The sequence below is a fragment of the Haliaeetus leucocephalus genome, unplaced genomic scaffold, assembly GCF_000737465.1.
Source record: "Haliaeetus leucocephalus isolate CR32 unplaced genomic scaffold, Haliaeetus_leucocephalus-4.0 Scaffold246, whole genome shotgun sequence".
Lineage (NCBI taxonomy): Eukaryota > Metazoa > Chordata > Aves > Accipitriformes > Accipitridae > Haliaeetus > Haliaeetus leucocephalus.
The window spans coordinates 145,257-165,548 of record NW_010972682.1 but is presented as its reverse complement, the minus strand read 5'-3'; the positions used below and the strand labels follow the sequence as shown (position 1 = coordinate 165,548).

The following is a 20,292-nucleotide window of genomic DNA, read 5'->3' as shown; positions in this document are numbered from 1 at the left end:
GTTTGCCATTGCTCTCCTTGTCCGACCCTCCCTAAACCTGGGCGACGGTGGATGGGCACTGATGGAAGCGCTGTAGCCACCCTGCCTGTGCTGGAATCGGGGCATGGTGGCTGAGGACGGGAGAATTTCACCCCAGACAGTGGCTCTTTGTGGACCCTGGTTTGGGGGAGGGTTGGGGGTAGCTCTGCAGCCTTCCCCAGCTCCACCCCAGCCCTACTTTTTCCTTCTTTCTCACTTATTCCTTCTTTACGTGCTCATCCACCCTTCTAGTGTCACATTTCCATATTCTCTTACTCCTTTCATTCCTTTATGTGCCTGCCCAGAGCCATCTTCATCCCCCTCCTCCTGCCAACCCCCTTCCCTCCTTCCTTCTTTTTGATTTCTGGGTGAAACAGCAAGTAGCTAAAACCCTGCCATCTAGATCACTTCCCCCAAAATAGACGTCACTTGCAAAGAATTTATAGAAGGGTTTGGAAGGCAGGATGGGACGCGCCCACATCTGCTTCACACTCAGGAAGGTTTCCAACCCATCTGCTGCGCTTTTGCTCACGTAGTTTCCAGGAAATTTCAGGTATTGAGAAAAAATAAGGAGGACTAATTAAGTGGTGGTGACATCACTTGTTTCTGTTCAGGTGCTGCAGGCTTTTCCCTTCCCACTGTACAAAGAGGCTGGGTGATACTCTCCGTGCCTAGGGCTGGGGAAGCAGCTGCTGGGCACTAGATCTCCCCCAGGCAGCCGTATCATATCATCTCCCAAATAAAGGGACTCTGCTTCATCTTAGAAACTGCTGCTTTATTTTCTCAGTTGAAGGCTGTCCCAAAGTCTATGAATCTCTATGTGTTCTCAGCTGTCCATCATCCCCACTTGTCAACCACTCTTTGAGCTATGCTGGGAGCCTGAATGTTGCCAGTTCCCTTTCTAATAACCTGTCCTGTTACTTTGGCAAATGGCTTCTCCTTTCTCAGTGTCCCTGCTTATAAAAAGAGCATAAATGAGACACACAATGTGAGGATTTACTGCTTAGTGTTTCTCAATCCACACTTGAGCAAATGACTTCATTCCTTTTAGACAGCACCCAGTATCCGCCACTCTGATTACAATCTGGCTCTGTGCTCTTGTGTCACTTTTAATTAGGCATTTTGTTTCTGCATTGTGTCATTCTCACATGGTTTGCAGCATAAATAATGATGTATTGTGTTTCAGTGGGTGCTGCGAACCTTTAGCTTTTAATGAGGCTGCATGGATATTTATGAGGCCATCTACCTGTTTTGCAACATGCAGGTTCTGAGACTAAAATACACTGGGATCTTTTTTTGGGGGGGGGAGGGGGCGTGGGGGACGGACACCTAAGACATCAGAGTGGTAGTTAAAAGGTGGACATTTGCATTGGGAATTGCAGAAACAGATCATTTTGCCCCAAGGTGGGAATTGGTGGCTGATTGGAGCAATCCCAGCCTACAGCAGCTTCTCTCCTAAAATTAGCGTAGCGGGACTGAGCCCATAAATTTAAGGGACAGCACGTGAGGTGAGATGTCTTTGGGTGTATTTTTTCTCTGCGAGGACAGGGATTTGGGCTCCTGCTGCATTTGTCGTCAGGTGGGAGCCATAAGCTAGGAGCAGTGAGGGTGGGAATGGGAGAAGGGCATGGTGTCACTGCTTGGTGCCGCAGCTGTGTTGGGACAAACTGAGGGACAATTTGCTGTGGGATCCCATGAAGATCAGGGTGGGAGCTCCTTGTGCTGGAGCCCCCTCACTTGTTGAGTGAGGCTGCCTTGTGCCTGCACTTTTCAGAGGCCACATGCCCAAATCATCAGGCAAAAGGTCTGAGTTTATTTTTTTTCCTGGCCACTTAAGTGAATTGGATCTCAGTCTCCCACTTTTCACCTTGTGCCACCAACAACTTTTTGGAATAAACGCGAAGCGGGCGTTTGGCCATGCCTACACCTCACCACAGCTCTCCTGCGGTGGTTTGTCATGCTGCATACTTCCCAAATGATGCAACCCAACCCCTCCGCAGCGCAGAGAGGTGCAGGGCACGGCCAGCTCTGCTCCTGGTCAGTGCTTGAATTGCTGCAAAGGGGCAGTTGCCGTGGGCATGGGTTTGGTGCTGGGTTACCGCCAGGGGCCAGTTAACTCCTGGAGCCTCCTCTTAGCCATGCAGCCTGCAGTTGGGAGCCGCTTGCCGTTCCGACGTGTCTGCAAGGGAAACCTTGGCACCAAATGGTGTGCCCTGTAGCGTAGCTCAACAGGTTCGTAGCGTGCACCCAGTGCAGGCACAGACCCAAGTCAGCACCTTGAGGCAGAGGGAGGAATCACCCGCTTGCTTCACTCTGTCTTGGCTTTGTGAGGATGGTTATGACATGGCACAGCCAGGCTGCAAGTGCCTGTGCGACAGCTCCGTGCAACCCCACGTGTGTGCATGTGTCAGGGCCACACCGGCACTAAGCCCAGGAGCGAGTCTGTAATCCCTCTTAAATCTGGTACCAGATCTGATTCATCCTGATTTTTAACTCCTGGGGTCAAATTCTGCATGACTGATTCATGCCTGGTGCACGCCTGGTGAACGCGGTAAACTCGAAGCTCAGTCCTGCCTTGAAGGGCACTTACGCCTTTTTTCGTACCGGGTAAAGCTCTTCCCCTGCACTGAAGAGTTGTGCAGCCCACGGTACGTGGGAAAGAAGCATCCTCGGCGTCGTGGAGAGCTGTTCTCACTCTTGGCACTGTTTTCCCTCTTCTACTTTTCCTGCCAAGCCTCTCTCCTCCCACGCTGTCCTCGTGTAACATGGAAACCTGCCGCAAGTGGAGCTGATGGCTGGAGGTGGCTTTGGGGTGCTGCCGGGTGTAGGGAGGAGGCGGTCGGGTGCTGGGGCCGGTGGAGGTTTCTGAGCAGCAGCCGTGGCCGTGGGTAGCCCCAGCTCCATGCAATGCTGGACCTGATCTTCCCTCCCCTCCCACAGACCTGGAAAGAGTCATTCATGTCATAGGCAATGTGGGCAGGTGCAAGATAATTACAATTATAATTATTATTGTCATCATTGAATGTATTGATGGGTTATGATGGTGCCTGACACAGGGCTACCACACCCTCTGTTGCTATCAGCACCCAGGGCTTGGCTCCCCGTCTGGTCCAAGGCTGCAATCTTGCCCTTTGCTCCTACTCTAAAACCTGATAGCAAGTCCCAAACTGGGAGAAGGCCAGAGGAAAGGAGGCGTTTCGCTTTCCTTTTGGCTTTCATTTGGAAGCTTCTAACTCTGTGATATTTGGGCTAAAAGCTGGGTGCTGGACTAGTGTGTCTTACTGGCTGAGATATAAATGCTGAGATAAAATACCAGGCTGGTGCAACAGCAAACAGTTGGGAAGTGCTGAAGCCCAGATCTTGGGAGCGTGATTCTCCTTGTTTCTGTATTTCCCGTGTTTGCAATTGTAGGAAAAAAACCTTGTCTCCCTGAGAGCTGAATTAGCCCCTCTGTAAGCAGAGATATGGTTACACCATATCTCAGCTTGGTGATTATAGCCGTAATAAAATACTTGTAACAAATCAATCGCTTGAATTTTTTTTTGCCTTTCTCTTCCTTTGACAGTGACTCATTTGCTAGGAGGTCCTACACTTCTTTCGTTTAGCCCCTCTGCCTTGGCTTTTCTGCTTCTCTGCCCTTCACAAAATTGTTCATGTGTTCGCAGATTGAGCTGTTTTGGGTAGATCCTACAACCTCCCATTTCTACAAGTTAAATGTGTTGAATTCCTGTAGCTGCACATGGAAAACATCCCTGCTGTGGAAGTCCCTGGTGCTTGTTCAGGAGAAGCCATCTCTGGAAACCCTGACTGGTACGAACCGCCTTCTGTAGCAGGAGAACAGTTTACACTGAATCTGATGGAGTTTTTGCAATCCAGTGGCCTGAAAATTCAAATGAATATTTGCAGCCACATATTTGGTAACATGTTGCTCTGTGCATAGGGAGTGGAGGGAGGTGATACGGGTTTTACTCCTGCCTCTCCCACATAGCTCCTGCCTGCAGGACAGTTTATCTCTAAAACACTGCATACAGTTCTGTGTTTCTTTGTTGTTTTTCTTCCTTAGGAGCATTTATTGGGTAACAGATGTGTTTGGACAGCTTTGATTTTTGCAAAAGATCTTGGAATTCATAATTGGGGCCAGAGGTTGTGGAGCATCTTTGTTCCCGTGTAGTCACCAGGGTGAAGGTGGTTATTTGTGTTGTGGCAGCTATTAAGAAACCCAGTCATTGTCCACAATTACATTGCGCCAAGGGCTGTACAAACACGGGTGAATTAGGATGGCTGTCTTGTTGGATGCTTAGTGTTTTGGGGGAAGTAAGACCTTAATCCTTCCTGGATTTGGATGATCAGTTGGTGTAAAGTGGCATCATGCCATTGACTCTGCCCAAGCTGTGTCTGGTGACACAAAATTTTGATAAGAGCATTTCTTCTTGATGACTGTGCTAGATCTAGATCTTTTCTCTCCTTCCTTGCTCTGTTTACTTTGTGGCATTATCCTTTCACCTAGGCATGAATCAGGCCCACAAACTCCTGTAATGATGCTGAGTACTGTTGCACTAGTTTTATTTCAGCTCTTATAAACTGGTGGTGTTCCCTTGACTGCAGTGAAATGACCTCACAGTTTCCATCTGCTCTGAATGGGGCACATTAGCTTGCAATTGAGTTAATTAAAAGAGGAGCAGGGGAAGATCTTCTCATGCCACATGCAATCTCATTGCTGCAGGCTGTAGTGAGCAGGGATGAGTTTAACCAAGGAGAGGACCAATAATGGGGAGAGAGGACCATCAGCAGCAGTTAAACGTGCTGGTCAAGATGCAACCTCCAACTTGGGAAGGGTTAAACAGCTGATGGCTGGAGAAATGTGGCCAGAGGAAGGATCACTGCATAATTGCCCTGTATTTTGGGGCTGGCCAACATGTATTACTGGCTTGAGATAGATGGACTCTGATCTGACCTGGCTTGCCTGCTCTGTACCATGCGAGTATCCACAGAGGTTAGATCAGATCAGCTGTTAGGAACTTGAACAGACCAACAGATTCAATGGGCAGGACTCAAAAGTTGCATGTGATTTTTTTGTGAGGACAGAACATGGATTTTCCAGTCTCTTCTGAGACGTGCCGTTTCCAGAAGAACTGAGCTCAGCATTACCAGGGCTGGCAATTTCACCTTGGCCTTGAAAATTGTAGTGTTTTAATTTGTTTGTTTGTTTGTTTTTCCTTAAGGCTTTAGCTGTGGGAGTGACTCTCAACTTTCATGTAAAAATTATCCATGTAATTATGATTATATGTAATTATAACTGTATTTATAGTTATTCCTTCATGATTTCTTGTAATTTGGGGGAGACGGGAAAAAAACAGCTTTAGGTGAATGTAAAATAGGCTGGAGGGGGGGAAAGTCCATAGCTTGAATGCCTCCACCATGCGTCAGGCACAGAGAGCTTTTCTGATGAGCTGGTGCCCTGCCACACGCTGTGTTCCTGGGAAGGATCCCTGCAGTCCATCTGCCTGGGCTGGGTTTGCTTGTTTGTCCAGGATCTCATGGCAACGTGCAGAGGTTCCCACTGCTGCAGCTGTAGCGTGGGCCGTAAACGCTCCTTCTGCAAACAGGGCAGGAGGCGTGTGCGGCTCCATCCGTGGGGCAGGGGAGCTACACTGGTGTGCTGAGCAGCTGGAAGATGCTGGGGAGGAGGCGGGGGGACGACACACGACTCCAGTGACAGCAACTCCTTTGGGAGTCCAAGTTGTTCCTGGAGGTGCCTGGCAAGTGGTTTTGTGCTGTTAGCTAAACACCTTGGAGTTTGGACCAATGCTCTTTTTGTGTTTCAGATAGCAGAATGAGCGTGGCCAGTTCTGAGCTCAGGGAGGTGTTTCTCAGTGGTGGATTACACAGCCAGCAGCAGGCAGCTTCCCAGGAGTGGCCAGGCAGCAAGGAGCCAAGCCGAGAGCTTCCCAGCCTCAGTGGAGCAGGCAGAGGGAGGAGGAAAGGTGAGATACAGCTCCTGGAGGGACAGGAGCTTGCTGGAAGCCTTGTTAACATGGAGCTGCCTCTGGTCTGCAGCAGCTGGCTCTGTCATCCCAGGCAAGCTGCATCCAGCTATTCCTACCAGTCCTTGTGGTGCCCCCCTGAATACTCGGGCTGTTCCGCTTTGTTGTGAAAAGGAGAGGTGTAGCTGGAAGACACAGTGTAGTTTAAGACCCGTCATACCAGCCTCTAGCACTGATTGAGACCTGAGGCCATTACAGCTGCGGGGCTGTAAAAGTGGAGAGCAAAATGCAGTTTCTACGTGTAAAACTGCATGAAGTCGCAGCACGAACAATACTGATGCACGTGCCAAGGGCACTGGAGCAGAGAGAGGCCATAGAAGTGATTTCAGGTCCTCAGAAAAGCCACTTATTTATGAAATGTGTCAGGATTTCAGCCCATTCAGTTTATCCAATATAAGACTAAGAGGGTGGTGACTTAACATTAATAGGGAAATCATACCAGGTTCAAGAGAGCCATTTAAGTGCTTCGGAAGTGGGCAGTGGCAGAAAACTAAAGACACCCATTAAATAACTTCAAATTAGACGTAAGGCCCTGAGTTATTGCAGGAGGGTTCCTGCTGCAAAGCAATGAACTGTACCAAGGTACCAGCCTTTGGAACGAATGAATCCTTCACATCAGTGAGCCGTTGCCTTTCTGGAAAAGCTGCTTCCCTGTTGTTGAGATACTAGGCTGAAGAGCTGTATCATTATATTTTTTATAGCCTGAGTGACACAGGAAGTAGGACTAAACAAATCAATAAAACTTCATGATAGGTGGCCATCTTATCCTAACATGGGTCATTTGTATATCAGATTGTTGAAATACAGTACCTGCATTTGGGACAGTAAGAGAACAAGTTCTCTCTGGAGCAACCTCTCTATATTGGCAGGAATTATTAATGAGCTGGAAATTTTTATTAGTGAGGCTACTTAGATCCTGAAAGGGCAAGCTGTGATCGCAGCATGGTGGGAATCTTCAGCACAGCAGTTTTATGGCTGCAGGTGTCAGTGGAAGTGCTGCTGTGTTGGCATCACTTTTGGGTGTTGTTAGCAAGAACAACAGTTTGACAGCATCGTTCTGACAGCCCCATGAGTGCCCCATTGTTCTCTTGTGATACCCCAAAATCATGAGAACACCAAACACTGCTTGTCATTAGGATGTTAATTAATTTATAACTCACTGCTGAAGCACTTTGGAGCAAGTAATCACAAACTAGGACTGCACTGTGCACACACAAAACATAAGGGCACTCCCTGCTCCACAGAGCTTTCAATCCAAACATTGCAATCTAAATGTACAGCAAGAGATAGCCCATGGGATATTGACAGAAGATGTGGAAACAACAGGCCAACATTGATCAGCATAATAACATGTTCTTAACACAGAATTTTGCTCACCTGTGAAGATTTCTTCCTCTTCCATTAGGACATGACCATATTTGATTTTTTTTTTTTTTTCTTTTTTCACTTTCTGGGCTGGAATTGAGAGCTTGGTTCATTTTCCCAAGGGTTTATGGAGGGATTTATCATTTGTGAGTCTTGGCTTTGTGAGCGTCAGTGCACAGTGGCAGGTTGTTCCTGGGTGTGCAGGGACTGGGCTAGCTTGTCGTGACACCAAGCACAACAGTCGCAATGTTCCCCAGGAGGGAGTTTAACCAGTCAATACAGTGTCTTTTGTGTTACCAAACCTGAATCCCTGGGGGTCATTCGCATGGGCTTGGAAGTATTTAGAGTCCCTGCGGTTGTGAAACTATGCAGTGTTACCATGGCATCCCAACAACACAAACAAACTCTGGTAACATCCATGGATCGCTGCATCCTGCTCTGACTTACCCTGACTTGAAACCAGACTTAAATGGGGAATGTTCACTTTGTAGGAGGGGTGCAAGGGATCTAAACTGGCTAGCTGCGACACTGGGAGCTGGGGAGCATATAGCAGCAAGGTAAATGAGGCTTTCCTCAGTCTCTCCTGCATTGACTAGGTTGCTAATGGTACAGAAAAAAAAGCTTGAACTTCGAATGGAAAATGGACTCATCCTTACCTATAATCAGTGGTGCTGCATGCCGGTAATGGGGCTTTTCAATGGGGAAGATGGCTTTTCATTGATCTGGCCCTTGATAGTGCAAACCAGGGTGAAGTTCAGTTCTCTTACTGCTGAGCTGGTGTTTCTGCTGAGGCTGCTGAGAACAGCTTTGCCTTTATGATAGTTTATCTGACAGCAGGCTTGTGTTTTACCTGGCTGGATTGCTTTCTGGTTTGCGTGTTGTGTTGTGCAAAAAATCCCTGTCTGCTGATACAAAGGAGTTGAGGCTGGAATGCAACCTGATAAAATCCAGCAGCTGGGCCTTACTTTGGTGGGAGTTATTCTTGCCTGAGTGTCGGACTCTAAATCACACATTCAGATTCGATCCCTGTCTTCTCAAGCCAACCCAGAGGAGTTGCAGGAGAGCAGCCTGACTCTCTGTGAACTCAGAAGAACCTGGAGCTATGTAAAGCAGCTGGAGGCTTCTGCCTTGTTGCTAGCTATGTACAGATGAAATGAACCCTAGCCTGTCTACATCAGGCATCAGGTCGAGTGTAGCTGGGTGTGTGTAACACGTAAGTTTGCTTTACACTCAATGGATTATTTTTTTTTTTTGCTGGTGGAAGCCGAGCCAGCTTGCTGGGCAGCGAAGAATCTTCCCTCATATGTCTCTGTCTGGCTCAATCTCCCCCTTTCCCTCCTTCAAAAAGAGAATTTCCTTTTAGTAGCTGGGATCTCCAGTCAACTTGTATTCTTCCCGCAAAGAAGGAAGTACATATTTTGAATAGGCTGTGGCCAGAATATGTAGCCAGCGCTATCTTGCTGTCCTGATGAGGGGAAGCGCTGAAGGGTGACACATTCAGGCCAAACTTTGAAGTTCTCCTGGAGGATTTACAACCTGATAGTAGAGACCTGTCCCTTTTAAGGCTATTTGAAAGTGTAGAAAGCCCATAAAACTAATTTTTGTCTCTGCCTCTTCTGCATAGGAACCCAGAAATTTAAGCAGAAGCCTGTCCTGTCTCCTTTTGAGCGTGGACTAGCATGTTGGGTATTGCCATGTGCAGGGTGCAACCCACCTAAACCATCTTTATTTTAGCACTAACAGGAGAGAGAAAGCAAAACCATGGTGTCCAGGGATAGCTGCAGCATCTCCAAACTGCCACCCTCATTCCCCTGCCTGGCGCAGACTTGCTGGGTGCTGCTGGCAGAGTACAATGTGTGTGCCAAGGCTGCAGCTGGCTTTGGTTTATATTAAACTAGGCATGACCTGGCACTAAGCTGAGGCCCCTCATCTCCTTTCTGCTGTTGCACAGGGGAGCTACCTGCTCTGCAATAGAGTTAAAAATAAATGCGTATTCCCCCTCTTCTCATTTCAGCATCCATTTAGGCAAGCGGGGAGGAATGGAGAAGCCTTGAGGAAACGGGGCTCGGACCTGTGCTATTCTAACTCTCTGTGAAGGGAGCTGAGAAGGGCCCATGCTTCACGTCCCTTGGCTGCATGTGTGGCAGAGGCGAAGGGTGGTGCAGAACAAAGCCATATCTGAGCGTGGGGACATGGCGCCAGGTGAGTCCTGGCCCTTCCCTGGCCCTTCCCTTCTCGCCTGCTCAAATTCAGCAGGTTGACGGAGGGTGGGAAGGCAGCCAGGCACACCCAGATCTCCGAGGCAGTAAAATGATCCCTCTTGCCCTTGGGCCAAGCCCAGCTTTTCTAACGGATAAAAGGAGAAGCAGTCAGGAGAACTCACTTCCCTGGTCTCCAGCACAGCTTCCCTGAGCTTTTGAAGGGAGAGGGATACTGAAAACACCCTTGGAGCAGCCATGTCCAAGCCTTTGAATTTCAGCTCTCACTCTGCAGCTGTCCCAGGGATCAGCCAAGTGCGGGTCAGCACTGTCTCCTTAGCCCGTGGACTAGGAGGAGGTGTCAGCTTAAGGAGGGCAGGTGGCTTTAGCAGCTCCAGCCTCTACAACCTCAGCTCTGCCCAGCAGTTCTCCCTTGGAGCTGCCAGGCCCTACAAATTTCACTCTGGACACGGCTACGGAGGCATAGGATGGGGTGGGGTGCTCAGCCCTGGGGGCATTCAGGAGGTCACCATCAACCAGAGCCTCCTGACGCCCCTGAACCTGGAGATTGACCCCAATATCCAGCGGGTGCGCAAGGAGGAGAAGGAGCAAATCAAGACACTCAACAACAGATTCGCCTCCTTCATTGACAAGGTGAGGTGTTGGAAGGACTGATAGCTCTGTGGACACTGCTTTAAAAGCAGGTCTGACCCAAAGCTTGCTTAACCCAGTGAGGGATTCACAAATGGGCTCAGGATTTGCCTGCTGCAATCCAATAACTCTTATTAAAGCCCTGCTTGCATTTACTGAGAGTAAAGGGTTTTGCCCTGCTTAGGCCAGCTTTGTACCCCCTTTATTCAGCTGGTGTTGCCTATCATGTGGGTGCAGGCTTTAAAAAGCAAATCTGCACTCAAGCACACCACCACCAAATTCAGGGAGGAGGGGCCCTCTTGGAGAGGAATCGTGCCAGTAGAACGTATCTTGACATAAGTAAGAGCTTGCTGTGTTTGTTTGCACTGCCTGTACCTCTGTGGCTTTACTGTCTTGCACTAATTGATCCTATGTCCTGTGTAAACTTCAGCTTTGGCATCCTCAAAATGCAAGGAATCCAGACCTGGAGTTTGAGTAATTGGATGACTTTGAGGTCTGTGGATGGCTTCTGTCAAGTGTCAGGCAAGCAGAATCTGCTTATCTTTAATTCATACAAAGCCTTAAAGTCATAAGCCAAGCCTCAGAGTAACAGTGCTCCCTCATGGTCTTTATCACTCTCCAGAGTTTAGGTGCTTCGTATGAGCAATCTAAATTCTTCAGATACCATCCACAGCCTGTCCTTCCCTCAGGATCCAAACTCTGTAGTGTCAGCTCCCCCTTCCTCCAGCTTTCACAAATGTCTCTTGGTTGCTTTCCAGGTCCGGTTCCTGGAGCAGCAAAACAAAATGCTGGAGACCAAATGGAGCCTCCTCCAGGACCAGAAGACCACCCGGAGTAACATTGCTCCAATGTTTGAGACATACATCAACAACCTGCGACATCAGCTGGATGGGTTGTTGAATGACAAAGCACGTTTGGAGGGCGAACTGAAGAACATGCAGGATCTTGTTGAGGATTTCAAGTCCAAGTAACGTATAATCTTCCAATCTAATGGTGTAGTTGAGCTGGCAGGTTGGTCAGTATTCTGGCAGAGATGTCCCCAGCTTTTCTGCTAGGGAGGGACATTTTTTTCCAGCCACGAGTTAGGTGTCTAGTCTAGGGAAGCTGCCTGGATTCTTCTTGCCTGGATCGCTTGTTGTTCCTGGCACCTTGTTCCTACATGGTCTTCAGTGGCTCTATCCTCTTGGCTTTGCTTTGGAGCCTTCTCAGGGATGGCTTCATACTTTGGGTTGGACGTGCCAGTTCGGGTCCTTAGGAACCCCATGGGAGCTCAGCGGGTTGGCAGGCAGCGGGTGAACTGCTGCTTGTTTTGTGGGCAGGTAATGGAGCAGGTGATCTGCAATTTGTAAGTGACTTTTCAGTCCAAATCGTGTCACCTGGGAGGAGTTCTATGAAGAAAGTAGCCTTTGTCCCAGCCTGTGCCCAACCCAGCTGTACAGGGGAATGCCTTTAATTAAAAAAAAAAAGGGGGGGGGAGAAAGAAAAGAGGGAGCTGGCATACTGGATCAAGCCGGAACTGAAAACAAAGAGATCTGATAATCCCCAGGGTGTGTTTAGGGAAGGTCAATAGCCAGCGATTCCCAAGGAGGTGCATGGGGATGATGTTTTCCCTGACCCTGCTCAGCTGTTTCCACCCCATGCTCATTCACAGCTGTACTTTGCATCTTTGCAAGGCAGCAGCAAGGAGCTGGTTTGCACCCAGAGGAATTATGGCCCTAATTTTAGTTGCATGTCACATGAATGCAAGGTGCACAGGTGCATATTTATTCCTCCAGCTTACAGGTCCATGTAAAACCAAACCCTGTATGTGCTAAGAGAAAGGAAGCAGGAATTAGGAGCCTAAGATGCTAGTGCAGCAGAGGGGGTGAGGATGCAGTAACTGGAGTTCAGAACCTGCTTCTCCCCATTTACATGAAGAAAATCTCATCTTCTAAGTAGAATACCTAAAACATGACTAACTCTTTATGTGTCTGTTGCCGCTTTTTCAATATGTCCAATTTACACAGTAATTCTCCATTTATATCTGGGGTAGGGGAGGAGATTTATATGCACAAGGCTCCAGGGGTTGAGATTCAGTCCCTTATTCAGTAACTGCATTGACTAAGGGTGTGGTTCAAAGTAAGCAAGTGTAGGAGCAGACTGTATTCATGCTATCCTTGGTGCAGGGCATGCCAAGGTGTGATAGTGCATTGGGCTTCCTGAGGTGCTTTGGGAGTTAATGGAGAATATTGAATGATTTGTCAATTTGTTGACCAGCTTGGCGGAACTTCCCCCAGGAAACGAGGAATTTGACAAACCGTTCTAGAATAGTTCAGCCTTTTTACCTATCTCTGATTATCCATTCTGCGCTGCAGGCTGTGCGTATGCAGCATGGTCATGTAATTTCCAGGTCATATATTACTCTGCAATAGTAACAGATGCAGATCATTGACCTCGAAAGGGATAATGTCCATTTCGGCTAGTGTGGATGGGCAAGCTTCCAGTGTGGAGCAGAAGGGGAGGTACATGAAGGCTGTTGAACGTGAAGTAGCTCGCACTTTGGAAGGCAGATTACAGCGCTAGCCATGCAGGGACCGTGTAAATAAATAGACCAGTGTTCTAATTTTGGCAACGGCAATTCTGAAACAGCCAGAGAAGGTGGTTCCTGCTCTGTTCCTTGGATGACTTTCAGGATTCGTATAGCAGATTCTTGCTGTTTGTTTCAGCAGGTTGGCTGTACGTAGAATGGTGTAAGGCAGGCTCTGAGATCCAGGCTTGCAAGTGGTACAAATCAGTGAACTCCTGTAAAGTCAACAGAGCGTGATTTTTATCTGCTGAGGATCTAGCTCATTACATCTAAAGGTGAACACCTAAGGAAGGGATGTCGCCAATATTAGAAGTTTGTGTGACCTTGAAGCATAGCGACTCTGTGCGGAATGAGAATAATTATACTTGGCTCTTACCAGGACAGAGGCAGGCGATTGACACCTGCAAAATGTTCTCAAATGTCTGTAATAAGGAAGTGCACAGTGAAAGTAACATTAGCAAGTGCTTTGATCAGCATAGAGGAATTTGTTGAATCTGCTTGCATCTCTTCTGCATTTGTACTTGCTCTCTCAAGGGGCAAGTGAAAAAGCTGAGACCCTCAGGACATAGGCTGCCATCTTGCAGCTGTCCATGACTGAGGGTAAGGAGCAGAAATCTTCTTAAGTGCAGTGAATTTTGAAGAACGTGGGAAGGCATGGGTGAGAAAGGCTTTCCAGGTTAGTGGTCATGGCAGCGTGGACCAGAACAGCTTTCAGGCATCAGCTCATCCAAACCCCGGGTGAGACTGGAACTGGAACTGTGGAATACAGCTGGTACCCCTTGTGCAAATACTACACATGCTGCAGTGATACAGCAAACCTCTCCTGCCTGTGGCTGGCTTGCTTGGGGAAGTCATAGGCTTCGCTGCAGCAGTTGACAGAGAGAAATGGAGAGGGAGAGAAGGGAATCAGGGTAACTCTTATCTGTGATGTTTTTTCCTTTAACCCGGGCTCTAACTTCACACCAATCCCCTTTTTTCTGGCAGATATGAAGATGAAATCAACAAGCGCACTGCAGCGGAAAATGAGTTTGTGGTGCTCAAGAAGGTGCGTGCCCTGGATGTTACCTGGGACTGATCATATACGTTTGCAGCCCTTCTCCCCCTTTTGCCCCTACACTCTCTTTGCTACAGCTGTGCCTAGAGACCTGCAGGTGAAGAATTACAGCTCTCATTTCTGCCTAAAGGCTGCCTCAGTGTAGGCACTGAAGTCTCTATAGGAAGCTGGGAAGGAGTGCCAGGTCCCATGGATATCATAGATTATGGCTATGTCTTTCTTTGGGACATTTCCTAAGGCCTTCCCTGACTGTCCACACTGACAGTGGACTTGCAAACACAGGTCCAGGGGACCCTACAGAACATATGGGATGCGGCACACGAGCAATATTTAGTACACTGGTAGGTAATTTTTAGGACGTGGGTCATTGAGCAGATGGACATGGAGAGCAGACAGCTTGGGGAACTTGATGGGTTTATGGCTGCTTTTGAAGCCATCAAAGGCTGGGTGGACTTAGTCATCAACGCTATGGCAATCTCAATGGATTATCACTTTTTTAGGATGTGGATGCCGCATACATGAACAAAGTGGAGCTGGAGGCCAAGGTGGATGCGCTGACAGATGAGATTAACTTCCTGAGGGCTCTCTATGAAGCGGTAAGGTCCTTTCTGCTTCTTGTGGGTGCTGCAGTGTAGCTCCACCAGTGGGTGAAGAACAGAGAATGGTGACTGAGAAGATTAACGTGCTGTTTCCAGAGACAAAAAAGGCGATGGAGACGTGGAGTCTTCCCTTGTCTAAGCAGAAATAAGCCTGCAAGTAAAGCGCACATCCTGTGAAATGTCACAGTGATTTCTCCCTATCTGGGATGTGAGATGGATTTATTGCGAATGTAGCCAGGATATGTATTATTTTTTTGATGCTGTTACTGTGAAAACAAGGAAAACCAGTGTATTATAGCCAGTGCTGTAGTGCTGGTGTGTGCTTGTGTGTTTGTGTGCTGTGAGAGAAAGAAAGGAAAGCTCCTTGTCTAAGACACCTCTATCTTACCCATTATTTGCAAGATAAGAGTTTGATTGAACTGGACACTTGGATCCTTGGGTGAGATGGCGGAATTTGGCCCTCACTTTGTTGTGAAGCTGATGCTCAAGCTTCTTGGACTAGCATTTCATGCTGGGTTCTTATCTCGGGAGTGGGGTAAACTAACCTTGCTGTCAAAATGTGGGTGATAAGAAGTAACATAATTTCTGCTGTTGTTTGTTACTTTGTGCTTTGCAAGGTTGATGTGATTCAGTTGGTTTCCTTCTAATTACTTAATGTTTTGGTTGAATTCTTCTTATCTGCCTCCCTTTCCCTTTTCTTCTCAGATTCTCTCTTTAATTGGCTTCCAAAAGAGAGGCCCTTAAAAGTCAGTGATTAATGGTATTGTTTTTAATGCAACTGGCAGGAACTTAAGGAGCTGCAGGCCCAGATCTCTGACACCTCTGTGGTGCTGTCTATGGATAACAGTCGAAACCTGGACCTGGACAGCATCATTGCAGAGGTCAAAGCCCAATATGAGGAGATTGCCAACAGGAGCCGGGCGGAGGCCGAGTCCTGGTACCAAAGCAAGGTGAGTTATGGGAGAGATAAAGGCAGTTAAGCTTCTGCTAGTACATGTATCCTGTGTGTCATGAGTGGGAGAGATTTTAGCTGGCTAATTGACTACCAGTCTGACTCCATCCTTTTCTCTTATACTGTTTTATGTCACAGTACGAGGCACTGCAGGTCACTGCTGGGAAACACGGAGATGATCTGCGCAACATGAAGAATGAGATCACAGAGATAAACCGCATGATCCAGAGGCTGCAGGGTGAAATCGAAAATGCAAAGGCCCAGGTGAGGAGCTGCCCTTGTTCTTCTGCTGCAGAGCAGTGGATTTAGCAGCAACAAGCGTGCCAGGGATCTGGGTGTAACACAACATCTGTAGAAGCAGTTTGGGGGTGGCTGCAATGCTCACCTCAAAAGAAGTCAGTTCTGCTGGAGGGAGAAAGTGTGTTGTGAGCAATGAAAGGCTGAGAGGCAGCTGAACTATAGGTGAGAACAAGTCTGCCAGCAACCTGGGAGTACAGAAGGGGAGTGATGCAGAGCCATTTCCAAAGGGCAAGGTTGCATGTGGCCTCTCTCCCAGCCACACACATTCCTTGTACCCTCTTGCTTCTGGGATCTTTGTCCACATCCTTTCTGCAGAAGGGAACGCCGTGTTTGAGCACATAAAATAATTTTGCAGCTGTATGGGAGTTCTGTTTGCTTTCTCCAGGGACTGTTACTACTTTATCAAATGGCTGGTGAAAGCCAGACCAGTTGAGTGGTTCAGACCATGCTCAGGGCTGAAAACTGGTTGTGAATAACCAGGGAGCCCAAAGCTGGAGATAAGCTATTGTGATTCATCCATTTGTGTGTGTTTGGTTTCAGGGCAGGGAGGCTTCAACACACACTTACAAGCAAAGAGCTGACCCGGTGCAGCTCCCTTGAATAATGAATGAGAGTAAAAAGCACATCTGTTCATTGTGAGCCCTTCCTGCCAGACATGGAGCTTTTTTGGAGGTGCACGGGGCACAGTTGAGGATGCGACTGCCAGCTTGATGTGGCCCCACAGGGGTGCTTTTGGGATTGGTCTGGATTATTTGTTAACGGCAGCTCTGCTCGAGTCCATGCTTGCCTCACATCAAAGCTTGCTGGAGACTAACTGGCTCTGAACAAGCTCTGGGGCATAATAGGAGAGAAAACTTGAGCCTGCATTAACCCTAAGTGTTGTGCTGTTATGTGTGGTGTCGGTGAGCTTAAGAAGCTGAGGATTACCTGAAGAAAGTCTTCCAAAAAACGTAGGCAGTGGAGAGAAGTAGGGTCTGCCTTTCAGAAGAACGTATCTTGGGATGAGATGAGCTTCCTTTGCAGGCTGATCTCTGCGCAGTTCCCCAAAAAATATGTAGGCATAAAACTGTAGGGATCTAAGTTGAGCAGATGGCTCTAGGGCTCTACAGAGACACAGAGATTGTCTGGCCAGTAGATGTCAGAAGTCCATGGGCAGTAGTGTCTTCCACCAAGGAGGTGAGATTCCCACTGATGTACTCTGCTCTGTCCCTGCAGCGTGCCAAGCTGGACGCAGCCATTGCTGAAGCTGAGGAACGTGGTGAGTTGGCTGTCAAAGATGCCAGGGCAAAGCTGGCTGAGCTGGAAGATGCTCTGCAGAAGGCGAAGCAGGACATGGCCCGGCAGCTCCGCGAGTACCAGGAGCTCATGAACGTCAAGCTGGCCTTGGACATCGAGATCGCGACCTACAGGAAGCTGCTGGAGGGAGAGGAGAGCAGGTGGGTGCAGCCTGTGTGTTTTACATGAGGAAGGGTCTAGCCCTTTGTTCCCATCACTTGGGCACATTATGAGGGCCTGATTCCAGTTTCTGCAGGGAAATACAGAAGAGAAAACCTTGCATTTTAAACTTATTTCTGGTCCTGAAAATGCTTTGGCTGAAGAGCCAAACTGGCAAGTTCTGGGGAAAATTTGATACTTTTGGTGAAAATATGCAAAGAAGAAAAAAGTTGTTTTCCATCATACGTTTGATGCTGTAGCAGAAAATTTCCAAGTGGCTTAAATCCCCATGGAATTAGGACAGAGCTCCTGTGCTCTTTCAGCCCCCCTGCAGGTGATAACAGAGCTTGTAAATGTAGGGCCAGAACAAAGCGCTGGATGGCACACTTATCTTGTCTGAATTATTTACAACAGTGGTAATAACTCACTGCCATTGTCTTCATCCTCAGCACTGAGGCCCTGGGGGAACACTGAGTAATGCAGAGTCTAACCTGTCCTCTTCCTTTTTGCCTTTGTGTTTTTCTTCTCTAACAGGTTGGCTGGTGATGGAGTTGGCAGCATCAACATCTGTGAGTTGATTTTATGATTTATAATAGTTACACATAGCCACGTGCCTATAGAAAATGCAGGTGGGGACCAGCTGGGCCTGCATGCAGGAGCCTCATAGTGTCCTGCCTTAGTTTCTGCAACCCAGATAGCCCCCTTCTTAAATGAGACCCCCCTGAGACAATTGATAGTGCTGCTGGCTCCATGGCAGACTTCAGCTCTAACTCATCTATATGAAATTTAACTTGGGGGAATATTGATCTTTCTTTCCTCCCATTTTTGCATGTAGAAAAATGTACTAATGAGAAAGGGCATTGCCTGGACTGGAAGTTAGTGCAAAGGTGACGGTAGAGGGTGTCTTTCCAGCTTGGGAAGCATTGCATATTCACCTTGCCTGGACATTGGGCAGATGCTGGCATCTTGGAGATGCTGTCCACAGCTCTAAACCAGTGGCTCTACTTTTCATTCACTTAATTGCCACTGATAGCTGGTGAACTACATGCCCACAGCCTCTTTGGTGCACCAAAAGATGAGCTGAATGTGTTTATGGTATGGGGTTCTCCGTGCTGCAGGAGGTCCTGAGCCAGACTGAACGATGGAGAAGGGGATGGACTGCTCAGCCCTCACATGCATCTGGCTTGGCACAGACAATAAATGCTCTGGGCCAAAGTGTAACAAGAGATTAGTGTCCCAGGCCCTGTGTTTTGGAGGAGATCACAGAGAGTTTTCATCTGGTTGCTGCAATTTAAAAATGCACTTTTTGTGAGAGTGCCAAACTGGGTTTGAAGTTCCCTGGCGTTCACGTTTGGTTTGCTTCTCTCTGTGCCACAGCCGTGGTCAGCTCCAGCGGTGGAGGTGGCTATGCCAGTTCCAGTGGATTTCTGGGAGGAGGAAGTGGAGGACGCCTTAGCCTGGGAGCAGGCATGGGCAGCGGGGCGCTCAGCCTCTCCTCTGGGGGTAGCTCCAAATCCTACACCATAACCACAACCTCGTCCACCAGGAGAAGCATCAAGAAGTAACTACAGGAACGAAGATCAACGGTATCCATTACATGGGAGGAGGGAAACCATAGAAAGAAAAGCCTTGTTGCCTTCCTTTTATAGGACAAATTGGCTGCAAAATTTCTGCAGTAATGAATGAATTGGAATAAGACATACCAGAGTACCTGACCCTGCCACATAATGCCTAAGGCTTGATCCTGCACTGTTGAACTTAGTGGGAACCATTCCACTGAGAGCAGGTTCAAGCCTGTAGGGTGAAATTTATCCAGTGAAGCAGGCGGGATAACGCTTTTGTTACTTGTGTGCTTGGTACCCCCTGCTCAGGGCTGGATTTCACCCTTTGAAGGCCAAAACAATCATTTGAGTGGCAAGTTATTCCACATTTCTGCTGTGGTTTTGCAAAAGAGACCAGATTATCTCCCTCTTAATATGATTTGGAAGATTTTATTCCCTTAGGCTCCTCAGAAAATGCCAACCCTTGTTCAGCCTGGGTTTGTTTTCTTAAAGTATACCAAGAAGAAAACAGTGAAACTGTTTTGGGTTTCTCCTTATTTTCTTTGGAAATGGGCTCAGAAATTGAATTCAGCAATTCTCCTCTGAATGAGCTGATTTCTTACCAAAGGCAATGCAGACATATTCAGGTTCTTTATAGCAAAGTAACTTGTAAACAAGCTCGCCCACCCATGCCGTCTCCTTAATAGAAGCCCAAAGCTTAAGGGATATGAAGTTGCTTAAAATTATAAGTAGCAAACTAAAATGGGAGATAACATTCCCCATCCTTGGGTGTCTCTGTTTACGATCCTATATTTCAAAGTGTATCTAGTGATATCTGGTGTCTTTACTACAGTTAGGGAAAAAGCGTGTTTTGTTGATGCATCATTACAATAACTACTTGTTCCTGCCAAAATGTGTCTTCAACTTAAACATGCCAGGGAAAATGGTTAGGTCATTACTGCAGTAGGAAGAATTGTTAGATAAATAACTCAAAGAAACTGCACAGAATTGTTGTATTGCATGCTCAGCCATGTCCTAGCAGTGTATCTTTCATTGACGTTTTATGCCTTTGTGGTCTGAGACCTTGTCATGAGGCCATTAATAAAGTTTCTCTATTGCGTGCTTCTTCAGTCCCAGCAGTGTTCCTTGTCTGGGCTGCCCTGGATACTCAGGAGCTCTGGAAAACATCCAATGTTATCCACCATCCTCCTGTCTCCAGAGCCTGCTCATGGCTGTGTCCCCTGGAGCAGTGCTACGCTGCGGTCAGGGTCAGGATTTAGGGTTTGCTGCCTGCACAGTCTTTTGTTCCTGCGTGAATTTTACCCACCTGCTTTGCACCGAGTCTGGGCAATGGGATGATGGGACTGGTTTTGTTCAAGCGGTTGGCTTCAGCCCAGCCCCTGCTAAGGACTCAAACTGACTGAGACCAATCCCTCTCTGAGCACCATCTTCCTCTGCTGAGCCGAGAGGAGCTAAACATTGGAGGAGACTCCTCTCTTGCAGATGGCCAAAGCTTGGAGAGGTGAATCTGGGCCTTGCAGTGTATGGACAACTCATTCCTGCTCCTTTT

At 47.8% G+C, this 20,292-nt stretch overlaps 1 protein-coding gene across 2 annotated transcripts in view; it reads left to right on the top strand.

Moving 5' to 3' along the window:
* Positions 1 to 19,036, top strand: part of LOC104832367 (keratin, type II cytoskeletal cochleal-like) — a 62,800-nt gene extending 43,764 nt beyond the window's left edge. The window contains exons 4-14 of one of the 2 annotated variants that reach the window (XM_010568499.1): positions 5,844 to 6,002; positions 9,453 to 9,629; positions 9,921 to 10,279; positions 11,035 to 11,243; positions 13,827 to 13,887; positions 14,397 to 14,492; positions 15,281 to 15,445; positions 15,586 to 15,711; positions 16,963 to 17,183; positions 17,716 to 17,750; positions 18,559 to 19,036. In XM_010568499.1, the coding sequence (XP_010566801.1) occupies positions 9,542 to 9,629; positions 9,921 to 10,279; positions 11,035 to 11,243; positions 13,827 to 13,887; positions 14,397 to 14,492; positions 15,281 to 15,445; positions 15,586 to 15,711; positions 16,963 to 17,183; positions 17,716 to 17,750; positions 18,559 to 18,746 (1,548 nt within the window). In that variant the 5' untranslated portion in view covers positions 5,844 to 6,002; positions 9,453 to 9,541 and the 3' untranslated portion in view covers positions 18,747 to 19,036. The remainder of the gene's footprint in view (positions 1 to 5,843; positions 6,003 to 9,452; positions 9,630 to 9,920; positions 10,280 to 11,034; positions 11,244 to 13,826; positions 13,888 to 14,396; positions 14,493 to 15,280; positions 15,446 to 15,585; positions 15,712 to 16,962; positions 17,184 to 17,715; positions 17,751 to 18,558) is intronic. The other variant, XM_010568501.1, reaches the window with a different exon arrangement.
* The last annotated feature ends 1,256 nt before the right edge of the window (positions 19,037 to 20,292 follow it).